We start from the raw sequence: 18607 nt of genomic DNA, 5'->3' as shown, positions 1-18607 counted from the left end.
TTAAGCAGAAAAAATACACATTTGAAAATAGCTGGAATTTATCTGTATTTCAAGACAGCATCCTCAAGAGAAATGGTAACATTTAGTCTGTCTGTTTTAACATTATGTTGATAAAATAAGCAAATCAATTCTTATTTTTCTAAGAAGATAAACTTTTCTCAATAAATTTGAAATTAATCAAAACTTACAGAATCTAATCCTTATAACTTAACTTTTGAAAAATTAAGACTTCTGAAACTTTAGCCAAAGATTATCAGACCCAAGTAAGAGACCTAAATTCCACCACCCATTCTTTCACATTTTCTCTTTTCATTTCTAGATTTATTTTATACCTTGGACAAGTCAGTTGTTCTCCCATGACCAAACAACTCTGCCTTGATCTCTTCTACTTTCCTCCTGTCATCTTCATTTAATTCTGAAATGGAGTATCCATAATCCTGTGCTAAATTAAACTTCAAATTCCAGGCTAGAGAGAAAGCACAGGAACACTTGAGACAATACAATGCAAAAGTGACAATGTATCAACAACTGTAAGAACACAGAAGATCATTAATATATGCAATTTAATGGCTACCACATGCTAAGGCAAGTGTTCTCAATTACATGACAATCCAACAGAAATTCTTGACAGAAATCATTTCATGACAAGTCTGATTTTTAAAAACTATACTGTAGATGTTTCTACAAAAACACCACTTTAAAGGTGATACTCAATCATTTTTATCTTAATCTTCCTTTTAGTCAAGTGAGTACCTTTGCCTCCCCTTTTAGCCCCTGGCTACAGTTATTGACAATGTCTTGAGAGTTCATATTTTAAAATAATAAATAAAACTTCAAATTTTTTTGTAGAATCAAAATGTACAACAGTGTAGGAAGTTAACCTCAAGAGAAGACTTCAGGTAGGCTTGAACTACTTGCAAGTTGCCCCTCAAAATATATTCTCCACATAAATCCTTAAAGATTATTGCTTTTGTTTTTAATGGAATGCTACTATTAGAGATTAATAGGAATACTAAATATTCTTTAAACCTCTAACCCAAGTTTTAGTGTGAAATACTTTGATAAGATTTTTTTTCCTAAAGTCTGAGATCAGCTCCAAGAATTTTATTAGAAATGGGGAAGAGAAAATATATGTAGTTTTAGGACATAGAAGCATTTAGAGCAGAGCAACTAAGGCTTTTTCTGCCCTCAAAATAAGGATGCTATAATGGGAGGATCAGAGAAACATAATAGCTTTAGGAGCTTAGAAGCCCAAGCCTCCTCCTTACTCTCTGTCAGACATCAGAATCTTCTTCCCTAAGGCCCTAACTTCAGACTAGTACAATTAATATTGAAACTTAGCTGTATTATTGATTACATGGGCTTTTTCTGGATTGTTAGTAGAAAATATAATCCTTCTAACAGTTTTATTTAAAAAAAATTTAGAACTCCAATTATCTAGCTTTAAACAAATTACTAAGCTACAATGCTGAAAGATAAACCTGAACCTGCCTTTATGACAAATCATCAGTTCTTACCTCGCGCTCGTACCCGACATTCTTCTTCCTCTGCATTTCTGAGTATTTGTTTAGCATGATTCAATGAGGATTCACATTTTAGAAGGTTTTTCACATGTGCAGCCAGCGAATCTACACTGCTACCAGCACCATCCTCACTCTCTGACATACCCTCTTCCTCTCTGCTATCTGTTATGCTTGTCTTGGGTGAAACATAAGGAAAAAAATTTAGAAGAACATCGGAAACTGATTCCAAAGACTCAGGTAAATTACTGTCCCATGAGCAGGAACCATTTCCATCACTTACATCACTACTTGAATCACTTATGATAGTCATCATAGGGATGATAATTTTATTCCCAATAGTTCCACTACACCCTTCAGGTTCAGTCCTCATTACACATTTGGCTGCTTCATATTGCCTAAAGGTTTCTTCTAATGCCACACTGGCTTTGCGTTCTGCTTCCTGTAGAGGACTTCTAACTGTAGTTGAACTAATAAACTCCCAATTTTCAATGCCTCTCTGGCTTTTCAAACTTGTCTGTGTGCCAATATCCTTCTGCATACACCTGTTGTTTGGGCTTTCCTCTGTGAATAGCTGTCTCTGAACCAAATCACAACTAGATACATCAGTTGTGGAGGGTTCTTTGAAGCAAACCACCTTCTTAGATTGTATAAATGAAATATCACCAACATCTCTGAAAGGGACAAGGGGAGCAGGAAAATTGCATCGTTTTAGTGCTATATTCTCTGCCTCCATTAAAAGCGTCTGAATTTCTTTAAGAGTTCTAGAACTACTTTCTGTATCCCGGATTTCCTCAGAGCCAACATCTGTAAGACCCGAAGTTTCTGATTTACTTATTATAACTTTATCGTCAGCCTGAGAATACAAAAGAATATTGTTTGAGCTGACACTAGAGTCAGAAGAATTCGATTTATTTATTGGCCTTTGGACATGTTTTGAAACAAGTTTGTGCTTCTCACCATATGAGTAAGTACCATAGGGAACAGTTTGTAACTCAGTAATTTGATCAGTTTGCCCAGGACCACTTGAGAACTTCACAGCATCTTTAGTTACATGTCTATCTGGCAAATCCTTCTGATAAAAAATATCTGATTTCTCACTGTGTGAAAAGGAACTAGGAGGAGCTACTGATAATACTGTTCTCTGGTCCACTGGTCCAGGAACTGTTGAAACCTTCAGTGCATTTTCTGTTAAATGTCTGCCTGGAAATTCCTGTGGATAGAAAATATTAGATTTCTCTCTGTGAAAATAAGAACTAGAGAGAGTTACTGCTTTCTCAGTATTTATATCAGTTGGTGCTGGGACAGCTGAAATCTTTAGAATATCCTCACTTTGATCTCTATCAGGCAACTGCTGTTGTAATAAAATACCAGGCTTTACTCTTGGAGAATAGGAACTAGAAAAAACTGCCAGTGATGGAGTCTTCTGGTCATCTGATCCAATCAAAGTTGAAATACTGAGTTTCTCTCCATCTGAGTAGGAACTAGTGGTACCTGTTGACAACTCAGTTTTATGGTCATCCAGTACATCCACAGATGTAATCTTGATTGTCTCTTTATGTGAATAGGAATTAGAAATTCCTGTTGATATCGCAGTCTTCTGCTCTCCTGGTACAAAAACAGGTGAAACTTTCAGAGCCTTATCAGTAGGAAGACTATCTGGAAATTCTTGTTGAGAATAAACACTGGGCTTCGCTCTGTGTGAGTAGGAACTAAAGGGTACTGTTGGTGCCCCAGTCTTCTGGCTACCTGATCCAGGAAGAACAAAAACATCTATAGCTTCTTCAGTATTATCTGGCAACTCCTGCTGATGAAAAATACTGGGCTTTTCTCCATTTGAGTGGGAACTAGAGGATGTTATTCGTACTCTAGTCTTCTGGTCAGCAGGTCCAGAAGCTCCAACTGCTTTCAAAGGTCCTTCAGTAAGATCTGACAACTCACTTTCATAAGGTATGATGGGCTGCTCTCTCTGTGAACAGGAAGTAGAGGGCACTATTTGTATGCCAGTCTTCTGGTCAGCTGTCCCAGGAACTACTAAAATTTTCAAAGCTTCCTCTGTATAATTTGGCAACTCCTCCTGGTAAGAAATAATGGGCTTCTCACCATGTGAATGGGAACTAGAAGATGCTATTTGTATAAGATTTTTCTGGTCAGCTGCTGAAGCAATGCCTAAAAGTATTAAACTTTCATCATCAAATTCAGGCAAGTCCTCGTAAGAAATACTAGGCTTCTCTCTAAGTGAGTAGGAAGAAGAGATTACTGTTGGTATTCCAGTCTTCTGGTCAGTTAGTTCAGGAAAATTTGAACCTTTCAGAGCCTTTTTGGTGAGATTACCATCTAGCAACTCCTGTTGGTAAGGAATAATCGACTTCTCTCGCTGTGGGTGAGAAGAATAGGTTACTGTAGATGTCCTAGTCTTCTGGTCAACTGGTCCAGCAACACCTAAAACTTTCAGAGCTTCTTTAGTTAGCTTACCATCTGACAGGGCCTGTGGGTAGAAAATAATGGGTTTTCCTCCAAGTGGGTAGGAAACTGAAGATACTGTTGGTATTCTAGTCTTCTGGTCAGCTGGTCCAGAAACAACTGAAACTTCCAAATCTTCCTCACTTAGATGACTATCTGACAGGACTCGCTGGAAAAAAATAATAGGCTTCTCTCCAAGTGAGTAGGACGAAGAGGATACTGTAGGTGTACCAGTCTTCTGGTCAGCTGGCTCAGGAGCAGCTGAAACTTTCTGAGCTTCCTCAGTTAGGCAACTACCTGTCAAGGGCTCTTGGTGGAAAATACCAGGCTTCTCTCTATGTAAGTAAGAAGAAGGGACAGTTAATATGCCACTCTTCTGATCTGCAGGTCCAGAAACAAGTGCAACTTTCTGAGCTTCCTGAGTTGGATGACTATCTGGCAAGGTCTGTTGATACAAAATAATGGGTGAGTAATAAGTAGAGGGTGTATTTAATATGCCACTCTTCTGGTCTACAGGTCCAGAAACAAGTGCAACTTTCTGAGCTTCTTGAGTTAGATGACTATCTGGCAAGGTCTGTTGATACAAAATAACTGGCTTTTCTCTTTGTGAGTAAGAAGTAGAGGGTGCAGTTAATATGCCACTCTTCTGGTCTACAGGTCCAGAAACAAGTGCAACTTTCTGAGCTTCTTGAGTTAGATGACTATCTGGCAAGGTCTGTTGATACAAAATAACTGGCTTTTCTCTTTGTGAGTAAGAAGTAGAGGGTGCAGTTAATATGCCACTCTTCTGGTCTACAGGTCCAGAAACAAGTGCAACTTTCTGAGCTTCTTGAGTTAGATGACTATCTGGCAAGGTCTGTTGATACAAAATAATGGGCTTCTCTCTTTGTGAGTAACTAGAGGTTGTAGTTGGTGTGTCAGTTTTCTGGTCAGCTGAACCAAGAGAAGGTGAAACTTTGTGAGCCTCTTCAAGTAGATGACTACCTAATAAATCCTGCTGATAGAAAACACCCGGGTTCTCTCTATATTGCAAGAAGGAAGTAGAGGTTCCAGTTGGTGTGCCAGTTGTCTGGCCGGCTGGTCCAGGAGCACCTGAAATTTTCAGAGCCTCTTCAGTTAAATGACTGTCCGGCAAGGCCTGCTGGTAGAAGATACTGGGCGTCTCTCTCTGTGAGTAAGAAGTAACTGTATTTATGGTTTGTATTCCAGTGTTCTGGTCAGGGACAGCTGAAACTTTCAGAGCCTTTTTAGTTGAATGACTATCTGGCAACTCCTGCTGATAGAAAATATTAGGCTTCTCTCTATATGAGTAGGAACCTGAAGTTACTGTTGGCGTCCCAGTCTTTGGGTCAGCTAGTCCAGGAACAACAGAAACTTTCAGAGCTTCTTTAGGTGGATGACTGTCTGGCAACTCCTGTGGGCTGAAAATATCAGATTTCTCTCTGGGTAAGTTGGAACTAAAGGACACTGTTCGTTTCCCAGCCTTCTGGTCAGCTGGCCCAGAAACAACTGAAACTTTAAGAGCTTCTTCAGGTAAATGACTATCTGGCAGGGTCTGCTGGGAGACAATAATGGACTTCTCTCTAGGTGAGTAGAAACTAGACAGTTCTGAGGTTAACTCAGTCTTCTGTTCTGGTCCAGGAAAAAGAGAACCTTTCAGACCCTCTTCAGTTAGACGACTATCTGGTAAGCTGTGCTGGGAGAAAACACTGAGCTTCTTCTCTCCCTGTGAGTAGGGAGCAGAGGTTACGGTTGATATCCCAGTCTTCTGGTCAGCTAGTCTAGCAACAGCGGAACCTTTCCGAGCCTCTTCAGTTAGACGACTGTCTGGTAAGTTCTGTTGGTAGAAAACACTGAGCTTCTTCTCTCCCTGTGAGTAGGGAGCAGAGGTTACAGTTGATATCCCAGTCTTCTGGTCAGCTAGTCTAGCAACAGCGGAACCTTTCCGAGCTTCTTCACTTAGACGACTGTCTGGTAAGTTCTGTTGGTAGAAAACACTGAGCTTCTTCTCTCCCTGTGAGTAGGGAGCAGAGGTTACAGTTGATATCCCAGTCTTCTGCTCGGCTAGTCTAGCAACAGCTGAATCTTTTGGACCCTCTTCAGTTAGATGATTGTCTGGTAAGTTCTGTTGATAGAAAACACTGAGCTTCTTCTCTCCCTGTGAGTAGGAAGTAGAGGGTACAGTTGATATCCCAGTCGTCTGGTCAGCTAGTTTAGCAACAGCTGAACCTTTCCGAGCCTCTTCAGTTAGATGACTACCTGGTAAGCTCTGTTGGTAGAAAATAATGGGCTTCTCTGCCTGTGAGTAGGGAGCAGTTGATAACCCAGTCTTCTGGTCAGCTAGTCTAGCAACAGATGAACCGTTCAGAGCCTCTTCAGTTAGCCGTCTATCTGGTATGCCCTGTTGGTAGAAAACAATGGGCTCCTCTGCCTGTGAGTAGGGAGCAGAGGTCACAGTTGATATCCCAGTCTTCTGGTCAGCTAGTCTAGCAACAGCTGAACCTTTCCGAGCCTCTTCAGTTAGATGACTATCTGGTAAGCTCTGTTGGTAGAAAACAATGGGCTCCTCTGCCTGTGAGTAGGGAGCAGAGGTCACAGTTGATATCCCAGTCTTCTGGTCAGCTAGTCTAGCAACAGCTGAACCTTTCCGAGCCTCTTCAGTTAGATGACTATCTGGTAAGCTCTGTTGGTAGAAAACAATGGGGTTCTCTGCCTGTGAGTAGGGAATAGAAGTTACAGTTGATATCCCAGTCTTCTGGTCAGCCAGTCTAGCAACAGCTGAACCTTTCCGAGCCTCTTCAGTTAGATGACTATCTGGTAACCTCTGTTGGTAGAAAACAATGGGGTTCTCTGCCTGTGAGTAGGGAATAGAAGTTACAGTTGATATCCCAGTCTTCTGGTCAGCTAGTCTAGCAACAGCTGAACCTTTCCGAGCCTCTTCAGTTAGACGACTATCTGGTAAGTTCTGTTGGTAGAAAATAATGGGTTTCTCTGCCTGTGAGTAGGGAGCAAAGGTCACAGTTGATATCCCAGTCTTCTGGTCAGCTAGTCTAGCAACAGCTGAACCTTTCCGAGCCTCTTCAGTTAGATGACTATCTGGTAAGCTCTGTTGATAGAAAATAATGGGTTTCTCTGCCTGTGAGTAGGGAGCAGAGGTTACAGTTGATATCCCAGACTTCTGGTCAGCTAGTCTAGCAACAGCTGAACCTTTCGGAGCCTCTTCAGTTAGACAACTATCTGGTAAGCTCTGCTGATAGAAAACATTGAGCTTCTCTCCCTGTGAGCAGGGAGCAGAGGTTACAGTTGATATCCCAGTCTTCTGGTCGGCTAGTCTAGCAACAGCGGAACCTTTCCGAGCCTCTTCAGTTAGATGACTGTCTGGTAAGTTCTGCTGGTAGAAAACAATGGGCTTCTCTGCCTGTGAGTAGGGAGCAGAGGTTACAATTGATATCCCAGTCTTCTGGTCAGCTAGTCTAGCAACAGCTGAACCTTTCCGAGCCTCTTCAGTTAGACGACTATCTGGTAAGCTCTGCGGATAGAAAACATTAAGATTCTCTGCCTGTGAGTAGGGAAGAGAAGTTACAGTTGATATCCCAGTCTTCTGGTCAGCTAGTCTTGGAACAGCTAAACCTTTCAGAGCCTCTGCAGTTAGATGACTGTCTGGCAAGTTCTGTTGGTAGAAAGCAATGGGCTTCTCTGCCTGTGAGTAGGGAGCAGAGGTTGATATCCCAGACTTCTGGTCAGCTAGTCTAGCAACAGCTGAAACTTTCCGAGCCTCTTCAGTTAGACGACTGTCTGGTAAGCTCTGTGGGTAGAAAACACTGAGATTCTCTGCCTGTGAGTAGGGAGCAAAGGTAACAGTTGATATCCCAGTCTTCTGGTCAGCTAGTCTAGCAACAGCTGAACCTTTCCTAGCCTCTTCAGTTAGACGACTATCTGGTAAGCTCTGTGGGTAGAAAACATTGAGATTCTCTGCCTGTAAGTAGGGAGCAGAGGTTACAGTTGATATCCCAGTCTTCTGGTCAGCTAGTCTAGCAACAGCTGAACCTTTCCGAGCCTCTTCAGTTAGATGACTGTCTGGCAAGGCTTGTTGATAGAAAACAATGGGCTTTTCTCTCTGTGAGTAGGAACTAGAGGGTACTACTGGTGTGCCAGTTTTCTGCTCAGCTGGTCTAGGGATACCTGAAGTTTTCAGACCTTCTTCAGAGAGAAGACTGCCTGCTAACACCGGCTGGTACAAGAGACCAGGCTTTTCCCTCTGTGTATAAGAACTAGAGTATACTTCTGGTATTACAGTCTCATAGTCATATGGTTCAGAAAAATCTGAAACTTTCAGAACCTCTTCAGTTTCATGAATGTCTGGCAACTCTGGTTGGTAAAAAGTACTGGGCCTCTCTTTTTGTGAGTAGAAAGTAGAAGGTACTGGTGCTATCCCAGTCTTCTGGTTAGCTGGTCCAGAAATAGCTGAAACTTTCAGAGCCTGATCAGTTAGATGACTTTCTGGCAAGGCCTGTTGATAAAAACTAAAAGGCTTCTCTCCATGTGAATAGGAACTAGAAAACACTGTAGTTATCCCAGTCTTCTGGTCAGTGAATTCAGGAGAAGCTGAAACCCTCAGGGGATCTTCAATTAAATTACTATATGGTAAGTCTTGTTGGTAGAAAATACTGGGCTTCTCTCTTGAGTAGGCAGTAGAGGTTATAGTTGGTATATCAGTCTTCTGGTCAGCTGATCCGAACACAGGTGAAACTTTCTGAACGTCCTCAGGTATCTGACTACCTGTCAAAACCTGTTGCTGGAAAGTACCAGGCTTTGCTCTAAGTGAGTAAGAAGTAGAGGTTATAGATGGTGTCCCAGCTGGTCCAGGAACACCTGTAACTTTCACAGCCTCTTCAGTTTGATGATTATGTGACAAGCTCGGCTGGTAGAAAATACTGGGCTTCCCACTATGTAAGTAGGAACTAGAGGGAACTGGTGGTGTCCTAGTCTTGGAGTAAGTTGGTTCAGGAGTACCTGAGATTTTCAGAGTCTCTTCTGTTAGACGACAATCTGCTAATGTCTTTTGGTTGCAAGTATCAGTGTGTTGACCAATAGCATTCTCTTCAGAACTTACTGCCAACTGAGACAGGTCCTCAGGGGACAAGGATAAATGTGATCCAGAGTCTGAATCTCCAGTAGTGGTAGTGATGCCTGATTTCAAATTGGATTGAGTAGTATCAGCTATGCCTCCTTTAGAAGAATCTCCTAAACAAAAAGAGGTTTATTAATATTATATATTGTTTTCAATTTTAAAAATTCCTTTCCATGCACTGAAAAAATAAAATAAGATTCTCTATCTTTGACCTTTAAGATTCAAGAAATGAATTCTCAGGAAACAACTATCAAGAGACAAATATTTGTATACAAAGGTATTGATTACAAAGAAAACTAAAGTGAAAATATTTTAAATATTCAATGATAGAGCAGTGGCTAAAAATAATAGCATATGCATTTAAAGGAATGCTTATATTATATAATCTTAAAATTTGGATTTTTAAAGAATTGTCAATGAAATGGAATAATGCTGTTAGGTCTGGGATTTGATTTCGCCCTGCTTACAAGCTGTTATTGTGTCATGTATACTGGCAGAAGATATAAACTCCTCAGTCAGAGACAAAAGGCTTGTTAACCGTGACATAGCAAAGACTCATAGCTTATTTTCATAGGTTCCTCTTTCAGCCAAGTCCCACAAGGGGCACTACAATACAAGATGGCCTAGACCATGATTCTCAGCCTTCCTAATGCTGTGGCCCTTTAATACAGTTCCTGTGGGTTGAGAACCACTGGCCTAGACAGATGTTATGCTTGCAGCAGGTTTTGCAGACTCTCCCAACAAATGTGCCCTACATTACATTTATATACATAGTTTTTCTTTTAAGTATATAAACCGTAAAAGACTGTAGAGGTTATACTAAAGAGTTTGAACTTACACAATATGGCATGGGGAATTGTTGACTCTTTTGTTAAGAATTGTCCTACAGGGCGGCGCCTGTGGCTCAAGGAGTAGGGCGCCGGTCCCATATGCCAGAGGTGGTGGGTTCAAACCCAGCCCCGGCCAAAAAAAAAAAAAAAAAAAGAATTGTCCTACAGAAATAGGATTTGAGTTGAATGAGAAATAAATGTAAAAATCTAAACAACATAACTTTCTGCAATAAGAGAAATGTTCTGTTTGCACTAATAATTCTACATGCAAGTAGTTTTAAATAGCAGTGTAAAGTAAATGACTGCAATAGAAATGACTGGATTTGACGAGTTCTGCATTCATTCATTTCTTCATTGAAAAACTATGAACGTTTACTATGAGTCAGACACTGTTCTAGATAAAGGAGACAGAATGATGAACAGACAACAATCCCTACTTCACAGAGATTACATTCTAGTAGGAAGAGGCAGACAATTAAGTAAAATGATAAAATATATGGTACATCAGATAGTGTTATGATGGTTGATACACACAGCAAGTATTATCTATACAGGGAAACTGAGTTTCAAAAATAACTATGTAACAGAGCTTCTCAGTTTGGGGATCTTTTTAACTTGCAGATTCTGATTCTAGGTCTAGGGAGGGACCTGAAATTTTGCATTTCTAACAAGCTCCTGGATAATGCTAAATAATATTGGTCCTTAGACCACATGTTAACTAACAAAGAGATATAATGTTTCTAAAGTTGTAGAGTGTATAAATAACAACAACAAAAGGTATTTTTTAAGTCTTTATTTTTCTTTTTGGAGAATAATCTCGCTCAGTTGCTCTCAGCAGAATGCAATGGCATCATCACAACTCACTGCAACCTCAAACTCTTGGGCTCAAGTGATCCTCCTGTCTCAGTCTCCTGAGTAGCTGGAACTGCAGGTGTGTGCCAAGACCCCAGTTAATTTTCCTATTTTTAACAGAGATGGGGATCCTGCTCTTGCTTAGGCTAGTCTCGAGCTCCTGAGCAATCCATCCCCATCACAGCTCCATCCCCACCACAGCTCCCAGAGTGATAAGATTGTAGGTGTCAGCCACTGCGCCCCGCCTCAAATCGTTAATTTTCGCTGCAAATTCTGAATTTTTTCCACTATCACTAAGACCACTGGTGAGCTTCAAAAAAGTAGCTGAATATAGAACAAAAGTGTAGAAGAGAACTTTAAGGTAAGTAAGTAGATGTAGCAAGTTAACTCTTCAAGAAAACTAAAGTAGAAAGGAAAAAATGTAACATGCATTGCAACTTGAGAAGGAATATGGGTCATAAAAATTTCTGAGGAAACAAAACAAGTTCAAGAAGTTAATAAACCTCCCCAGCACACAGAGCAGCAAAATTCCAGATTTCCAATTGGACTACAGTGGAGCTGCCTCATTCTGAAGAAGTACATGGTCAGCAATGGGCAGAAATATCAAGGAAGCTGAGGTTTGGCATTTAGGACAGTGTAGGGGAGCTAGTAGGGAAATTTGTCTTCAGAACAGTGAGTACCAAAGCCAGATCCAAGAACCTGAGGAGGGGCTTCTTCCCTCCTATTGACTCTGTTCTTTCTGAGACCTCAGCTTACTTCCTTGTATATCCTTCCAAGTGTCTTCTTGAGTATTTAAATAAATACTGTATGGATTTGAAAAAAAAAAGAAGTTAATAAACCAAAACAGATTAACAAAACAAAGTATTTTCCTTCCAAACGATTTCATAATTTTTCAAAGTTTTGACATCTCTTTGACCATTATAAATTATTAGTTACACCATAAGGAGACAAATGAAATACATGGCCAAAGATTTAAGATGCACAGCCCAGATCCTTGAAAGATAGAGGTTTTCCTAATTTTTTTTTTTTTTTTGAGACAGAGCCTCAAGCTGCCACCCTGGGTAGAGTACCGTGGTGTCATAGCTCACAGCAACTCAAACTCTTGGGCTTAAGAGATTCTCTTGCCTCAGCCTCCCAAGCAGCTGGAACTATAGGCACCCACCACAACACCGGCTATTTTTTGGTTGTAGTTGTCTTTGTTGTTTGGCAGGCCAGGGCTGGATTCAAACCTGCCAGTTCCTGTCTATGTAGCTGGTGCCCTAACAGCTTAAGCTACAGGCACAGAATCAGTTTAGATAAGTTAATAAGACCTTAGGTAAGAAGATCTTGGAGGGAAGGAAAAGATTAGTAAAGAAAACTAGAACCTATACGTTAAGTGCTGTTAAAGAAGAAATTCCTATCGTTTCCACTAAACTTAAGGGCCTATAGTTCAAACTATGGGATGAAAAAGTAGTCACAAATCTATTAATTATGATTTTTAAAATATGTTTCTATAAGTAGAGAATTCCTGAGGATGGATGGGATAGTGTTTGAGTGCTCTTTACTCTCCAGGCTTGGGAAAGAGGAATAAACACACTAAGCCTGAACGCCACGCTATTACCGCATACCAATCAACTCTTTGGCAATCCATTTTCAGAATCAGGATATATTGAAGAGGTAAGTTTTGACCATGGCAAGGAAGAGAACTACCAGAAAAAGACTACAGAACACTAAAATTTTATACCAGTGGCAAATGTATGCCTTATAGAGAGGAGATTAAAACTAATAACCTATTTAGGACTCACTCAAGAAGTCTTCTCCATAGGAGCTTAATATTAACACAGAGGGCTTTGTAGGAGACAAAGACAGCATGTTTTAACTACCCAAAGTATACTCTGAAGTTCTCTATAATAGGATATAAAAATAAGAATAACAAGCAAGCCCTTTATTTCTCACAGGAAAAGAAGGTACAATTCCATTCTTTCACTTTACATACAGCTAAGAGCTTCTTACTAGTAATCATTCCAAGTGAATTATTATGGGTTATTTATATTAGCACACACAAATAAATTAGTATATTTCTGGATTTCACAGCCTCTAATTCAGTAACTACTAAGAAGTCTGACTGTATTAAAAGTATGTATTGTGGGTACACAGCAAGTAGACTGAAATTCTGACAGTTTTAAAAAGGATATTGGGGATATTTTTAACTGTTTTTTGTCTTCCTTGCTGTTATTTCTGCTTTCTAATTATGAATTACTATAACTATCATTTTGTTGTAGGTGGTTAATCCTTTAATAAATTAACAAATACATACATCAACATTAGTTATTATTTTAAACCTAAATTCTCTCATAACTAGACTATAACAGATACATATTATGGTTCAAGTAGGCATTCTTCATACCTTTATTGGCAAAGTAGATAAATGCCTACTTAGTGATACTTCATTAATGTTGTCCTATTAATAAATGTATGCTACTTAAATAACTTGCAACACAATATCAAGTCAAATGTAATAAAATTTCTTAAGTTTTAAAAGCTAACACGGCCTGTTTTATAACATAAAATCAGATAAAAGCTCATACTACAGCCTGCATATGTTATCCCTCTGTAATTTTTTATTGCAATCACAATGTTCTTTTTCAATGTGAAAGTAGGAGTTGGTAAGGTAAGTGGGTTGTTGATTTTTCCACACTCCCAAATGGGCAGGGAGTTTAAAAAGACTAAACAATTTCAGTTGTTGCAGAAAGTTAATGAATTCTGCACTTAGATACCAAATCCAAAATACATCATTCCTAATAGAATAACCCTGAGGAAGTTAGTTTTTCATCTTACCACCCTTATAGGATTGCAGAGAAGATGAAATGAGATAACATACATATATATAGTACCTGGCAAGCGGGAAGTACACCCTTACTCACAGAAGTTTCCCCAGGACAAGAAGAAGATGTAATTTCAGATCTTGCTTCCAGGACCCTTATCTTTAAGAGAACACTCCCTAAGTCCTGCCCTGAACCAAAGTCCTAACTTACCGTGAGCCATACTCATGTTCCCTCCCTGACCTGAAAAACTTGCATCTTCAAGCAAGAAGACACAAACAAATAACCTAAGGTCATAAAGCAAAACCAAAAACTGGGCTTACTTCAAAATGATGGCAGGAATACTAATGGATAGTTAAATTAATTCAGAGACAGAGATCATAAACCCCAAATACCTACCAAACAATATAAAGCAAGGCACGGAGGCCATTCAAGTCAGAGATGTCTCCATGTTAATCAAAGATCAATAAAATAGGGACAAGACATTAAGCCATGGGCCTTTATAACAACTGAGATATAGCAAATCAACCAGATCTGATTTTCACTTTCATCTGATCCATTTCGTGTGAACCAAATACCCCCCCAAATACAAAGCTTACCTTTCCTTATTTTACCCCTCTTGCATTCAGTTTACCCTGACATGTTAGTTCATTTTATGTTCAACAACTCATTAAGTCATTCAACAGTATTTATTGAGCATCTTTCATGCCAAGATAGAAATAAAATATTAGCAAAGCACTAGCTCTATCCTCAAAGAGCTTTGTAGGAGACAAAAATAAGCAATTATTATTCTCTATGTGAGTGCAGTGATTGGGGAGCTCTTTACAGGATACTATGGGAACACATATAAAGAGAATCTCACTTTCTTAAGGAGTCAGGGTGAGTGGTGAGAAACAGAAACGATTTCCTGAAAAACATCTAAGATGAAAATTAGAAGATGAAAAGCAGAGATTTAGGTGAAGCTGGGCATAAAGGATGGGGAAAGGAAGAGTGCCAAGCAGGGAAAATAGCATCTGTGAGATCAAGGAGATAAGAGGGTCTAGCATGATGAAGGAATGACAATAGATCAATACAATTAAGAAGCAAGTATGTGGCTGAAGAGGTAAACAGGAACCTTCTATGACATACTCAGGAATGTAGTACTTCCCCTGAAGGGTAATAATGAAAAGCAAGGGTTTCAAACTATGAAGTGACATTATCAAGTCTGTCTTATAAATAGTCTACTCTGGCTTAATCCAGATATAGATAAACAGGCAGAAAAGGTGACTATTTTGCATTGTTAATGCAGTAATCCAAAAAAGAGAAAATGAGAGTCTTGTGATAAGAATCAAAGTGTGAGTGACTAGACAGGGATAAGGGTGCAGAACAATACAAGTTTCTCACTTGGCTAATAAAAAGACACTCATTCACTGACAGGAAAGATAGAATGAAGAGTATGTCTGAAGAAATGATGATTAGCTTCATTTTTAATGTTCTGCTATTAAAACGCATATCCAAAAGATATAACATACATACATCTAGATAAAATCCTACATTTAGAAGTCAGTAGCCATTGTGAGTAACTGAAGCCCTGGGTGTAAACATTACTTCAGAAGAAGTTAAAAACCCTTTCCAGCACAAAGCATTGTTTCCTATTATGTTTAGTGCCCTAAGAATTTGGATAAATTATTGGTCTTTGTTCATGGTAAGGTTACAGAGGCATTTAAAATTCAAAAAAAGGGAAGGATAGGGTCACACATGTAACCTGAGCCTCTGTGAGGCTGAGGCAAGAGGGCCCTTTGAGCTCAGGAGTTCAAGACCAGCCTAAGCAAGAGGGAGACCCTGTCTCTACTAAAAATAGAAAAATTATATGGCCAGGTACTGTGGCTCATACCAATAATCCTAGCACTCTAGGAGGCCAAGGTGGGTGGGTTGCTTGAGTTCAGAAGTTCAAGATCAGCCTGAACAAGAATAAAATCTGTCACTACTAAAAATAGAAAAATTAGCCAGGTGGTGTGGTGGGCACCTGTGCCAGCTACTCAGGGGCTAAGAAAAGAGGATCACTTGAGCCCAGGAGGTTGAGGTTGCTGTGAGCTATGACACCATGGTACTCTAGCCTGGGGCAACAGAGTGATACTCTGTCTCAAAAATAAATAAATGAAAATGAAAATATAAATAAATAAAAATGAAAATTAACTGGGCATTGTGGCAGGCAACTGTACTCCCAGCTCCTTAGGAGACTGAGGCAGGAGGATTGCTTGAACCAAGAGTTTGAGGTTGCTGTTAAGATAGGCTAATACCATGGCACTCTAGCCTGAGCAGCAGACTAAGACTCAAATTAAATGAAGACTCAAAATCCTCTTAGAGAAAATGGGACATAAGCTAGAGCTAGGCCTTAAATTTTAAATAGAATATAGAGATAAAATGAAAAAAATTGCATTCCGTGGGGGGGGTGGAGGGAAGTATATCAGAGAAAAAATAAATATGGCTCTCTAACACAGTGATTTTCTTTTTTTTTTTTTTTTTTTTTTTTTTTTTTTTATTGTTGGGGATTCATTGAGGGTACAATAAGCCAGTTACACTGATTGCAATTGTTAGGTAAAGTCCCTCTTGCAATCATGTCTTGCCCCCATAAAATGTGACACACACTAAGGCCCCACCCTCCTCCCGCCATCCCTCTTTCTGCTTCCCCCCCCATAACCTTAATTGTCATTAATTGTCCTCATATCAAGATTGAGTACATAGGATTCATGCTTCTCCATTTTTGTGATGCTTTACTAAGAATAATGTCTTCCACTTCCATCCAGGTTAATACGAAGGATGTAAAGTCTCCATTTTTTTTAATGGCTGAATAGTATTCCATGGTATACATATACCACAGCTTGTTAATCCATTCCTGGGTTGGTGGGCATTTAGGCTGTTTCCACATTTTGGCAATGGTAAATTGAGCTGCAATAAACAGTCTAGTACAAGTGTCCTTATGATAAAAGGATTTTTTTCCTTCTGGGTAGATGCCCAGTAATGGGATTGCAGGATCGAATGGGAGGTCTAGGTTGAGTGCTTTGAGGTTTCTCCATACTTCCTTCCAGAAAGGTTGTACTAGTTTGCAGTCCCACCAGCAGTGTAAAAGTGTTCCCTTCTCTCCACATCCACGCCAGCATCTGCAGTTTTGAGATTTTGTGATGTGGGCCATTCTCACTGGGGTTAGATGATATCTCAGGGTTTAACACAGTGATTTTCAACCAGCGTACTATGGCACATTGATATGCCATGACAGGATCTTAGATGTGCTGTGAAAAAAAAATTTTTTCTTTCTTTTTTTTTTTTTTTTCTTGAGACAGAGTCTCACTATGTCGCCCTGGGTAGAGTACCGTGGTGTCACAGCTCACAGCAACCTCAAACTCTTGGGCTCAAGTAATTCTCTTGCTTCAGCCTCCCAAGTAGCTGGGATTATAGACGCCCGCCACAGCGCCCAGCTATATTTTGTTGCAGTTGTCAGTATTAGTCAGCTGGCCTGGGCCAGGTTTGAACACACCAACTTCAGTGTATGTGGCTAGGGCCACATCCACTGTGCTACAGGCACGGAGCCTGCTGTGAAAAACAAAAAAAAAATTTTTTTTTGCAGTTTTTTTGGGCCAGGGCCAGGCATGAGCCCACCACCTCCAGGATATGGGGCCAGCACCCTAGACCTCTGAGCCACAGGCACCACCCAGCTGTGAAAATTTTTAAAGACCATTTATTAAATTATTTTCAAAAGAAGTTCAAAGTACAATAAGTACATTCATTTTTCTTTATTTTAATCAACATAATTTAAGTGTGCCACGGAAGTTTATAGGTTCAAGTGTGCTATGAGATAAAAAAAACGTTGAAAAACACTGCTCTAGAGGTAGAGAAATAAACAAAAACAACAAAATATGACTTGCCTGCTATGACCAAATGCATAGGAGAGAAAACTGAGGCTGAATAAACAGAATTTAGGTTTTCTAATCAGCTAGAAAAGTCAGATTTGATAGACAAACAAGGACATTATCATCAATGTTCAAAGAAAATATGAGTTAGATTTAGGGAAGATAAAAGGTGGTATAATTGGTGATTAAGAATAGAGCTCTGATTTTAAATGTTCTCACCACAAAAACTGATAACTATGGATTTATAAATTACCGCCATTCAATTAGTCTAAAATGTATGCATATATTAAGACATGTTGTACATCATAAACATAAACAATTTTTATTTGTCAATTAAAAACATACTTTTTAAAAAGACCTCTTAAAATCTGTAACTGTTAATAGTGTTGTAGGCCGTCCCAGAGTTACAAACATCCGACTGACAAATGACTCACACTTACAAACAGGGTCTACTATATGCAATAGGTAAGTGCACCTGTTTCAATTTAAATACAAATTCAACATAAGAACAAACATATAGAACCTATTTTGTTCATAACCCAGGGAGTGCCTATATTGGTGCAAGGGTAGATGTGTAGATCAACGGAACAGAATAAAGAGCACAGAACTAGGCTCACACAGGTATAATCACTTGAAATACAATAAAGATAGTGATGAAGTAGAAAAAAATATACAGCCCTAAAGGAAGACTACCTGAATCATGACATAGACTCCATCATTTTATCATTTTATTTGGTATCAGGCCTTATGCAAGTCACTTAATTCCTCTAAGTTTCATTTTGTTCAAATATCAAATACTATAATACAAGTACCCATCACCACAAATTTTGTATAAATATAATATAATAATAATACCATAATACAATAATACAGATTGAGCACCCCAATCCAAAAATCTGAAATCCAAAATGCTATAATAAGCATTTCCTTTGAGCATTATGTCAGCAGTCAAAAAGTTTTAGATTCTAAGAGTTTCAGATTTTATAAATAAGGATGCTCAACCTGTATTATGTGACATATTTTATATAGTCATGATAGGTTATAAGAAGAAGATATAAAAAGCTTAGTAGGCCGGGTGTGGTGGCTCACGCCTGTAGTCCCAGCACTGTGGGAGGCCGAGGCG

General features: G+C 39.3%; 1 protein-coding gene across 1 annotated transcript in view; it reads right to left on the bottom strand.

Annotated features, from left to right (window-relative positions):
* Positions 1-18607, bottom strand: part of ALMS1 (ALMS1 centrosome and basal body associated protein) — a 204946-nt gene that overhangs the window by 130423 nt on the left and 55916 nt on the right. The window contains exons 8-10 of the mRNA XM_053588296.1: positions 4193-9227; positions 1518-3637; positions 333-466 (exon numbers count right to left, since the gene is read on the bottom strand). Of these exons, the coding sequence (XP_053444271.1) occupies positions 333-466; positions 1518-3637; positions 4193-9227 (7289 nt within the window). The remainder of the gene's footprint in view (positions 1-332; positions 467-1517; positions 3638-4192; positions 9228-18607) is intronic.

Source organism: Nycticebus coucang, chromosome 4 (assembly GCF_027406575.1).
Source record: "Nycticebus coucang isolate mNycCou1 chromosome 4, mNycCou1.pri, whole genome shotgun sequence".
Taxonomy (NCBI): Eukaryota; Metazoa; Chordata; class Mammalia; order Primates; family Lorisidae; genus Nycticebus; species Nycticebus coucang.
This window is presented reverse-complemented; position numbering and strand designations above follow the sequence as displayed.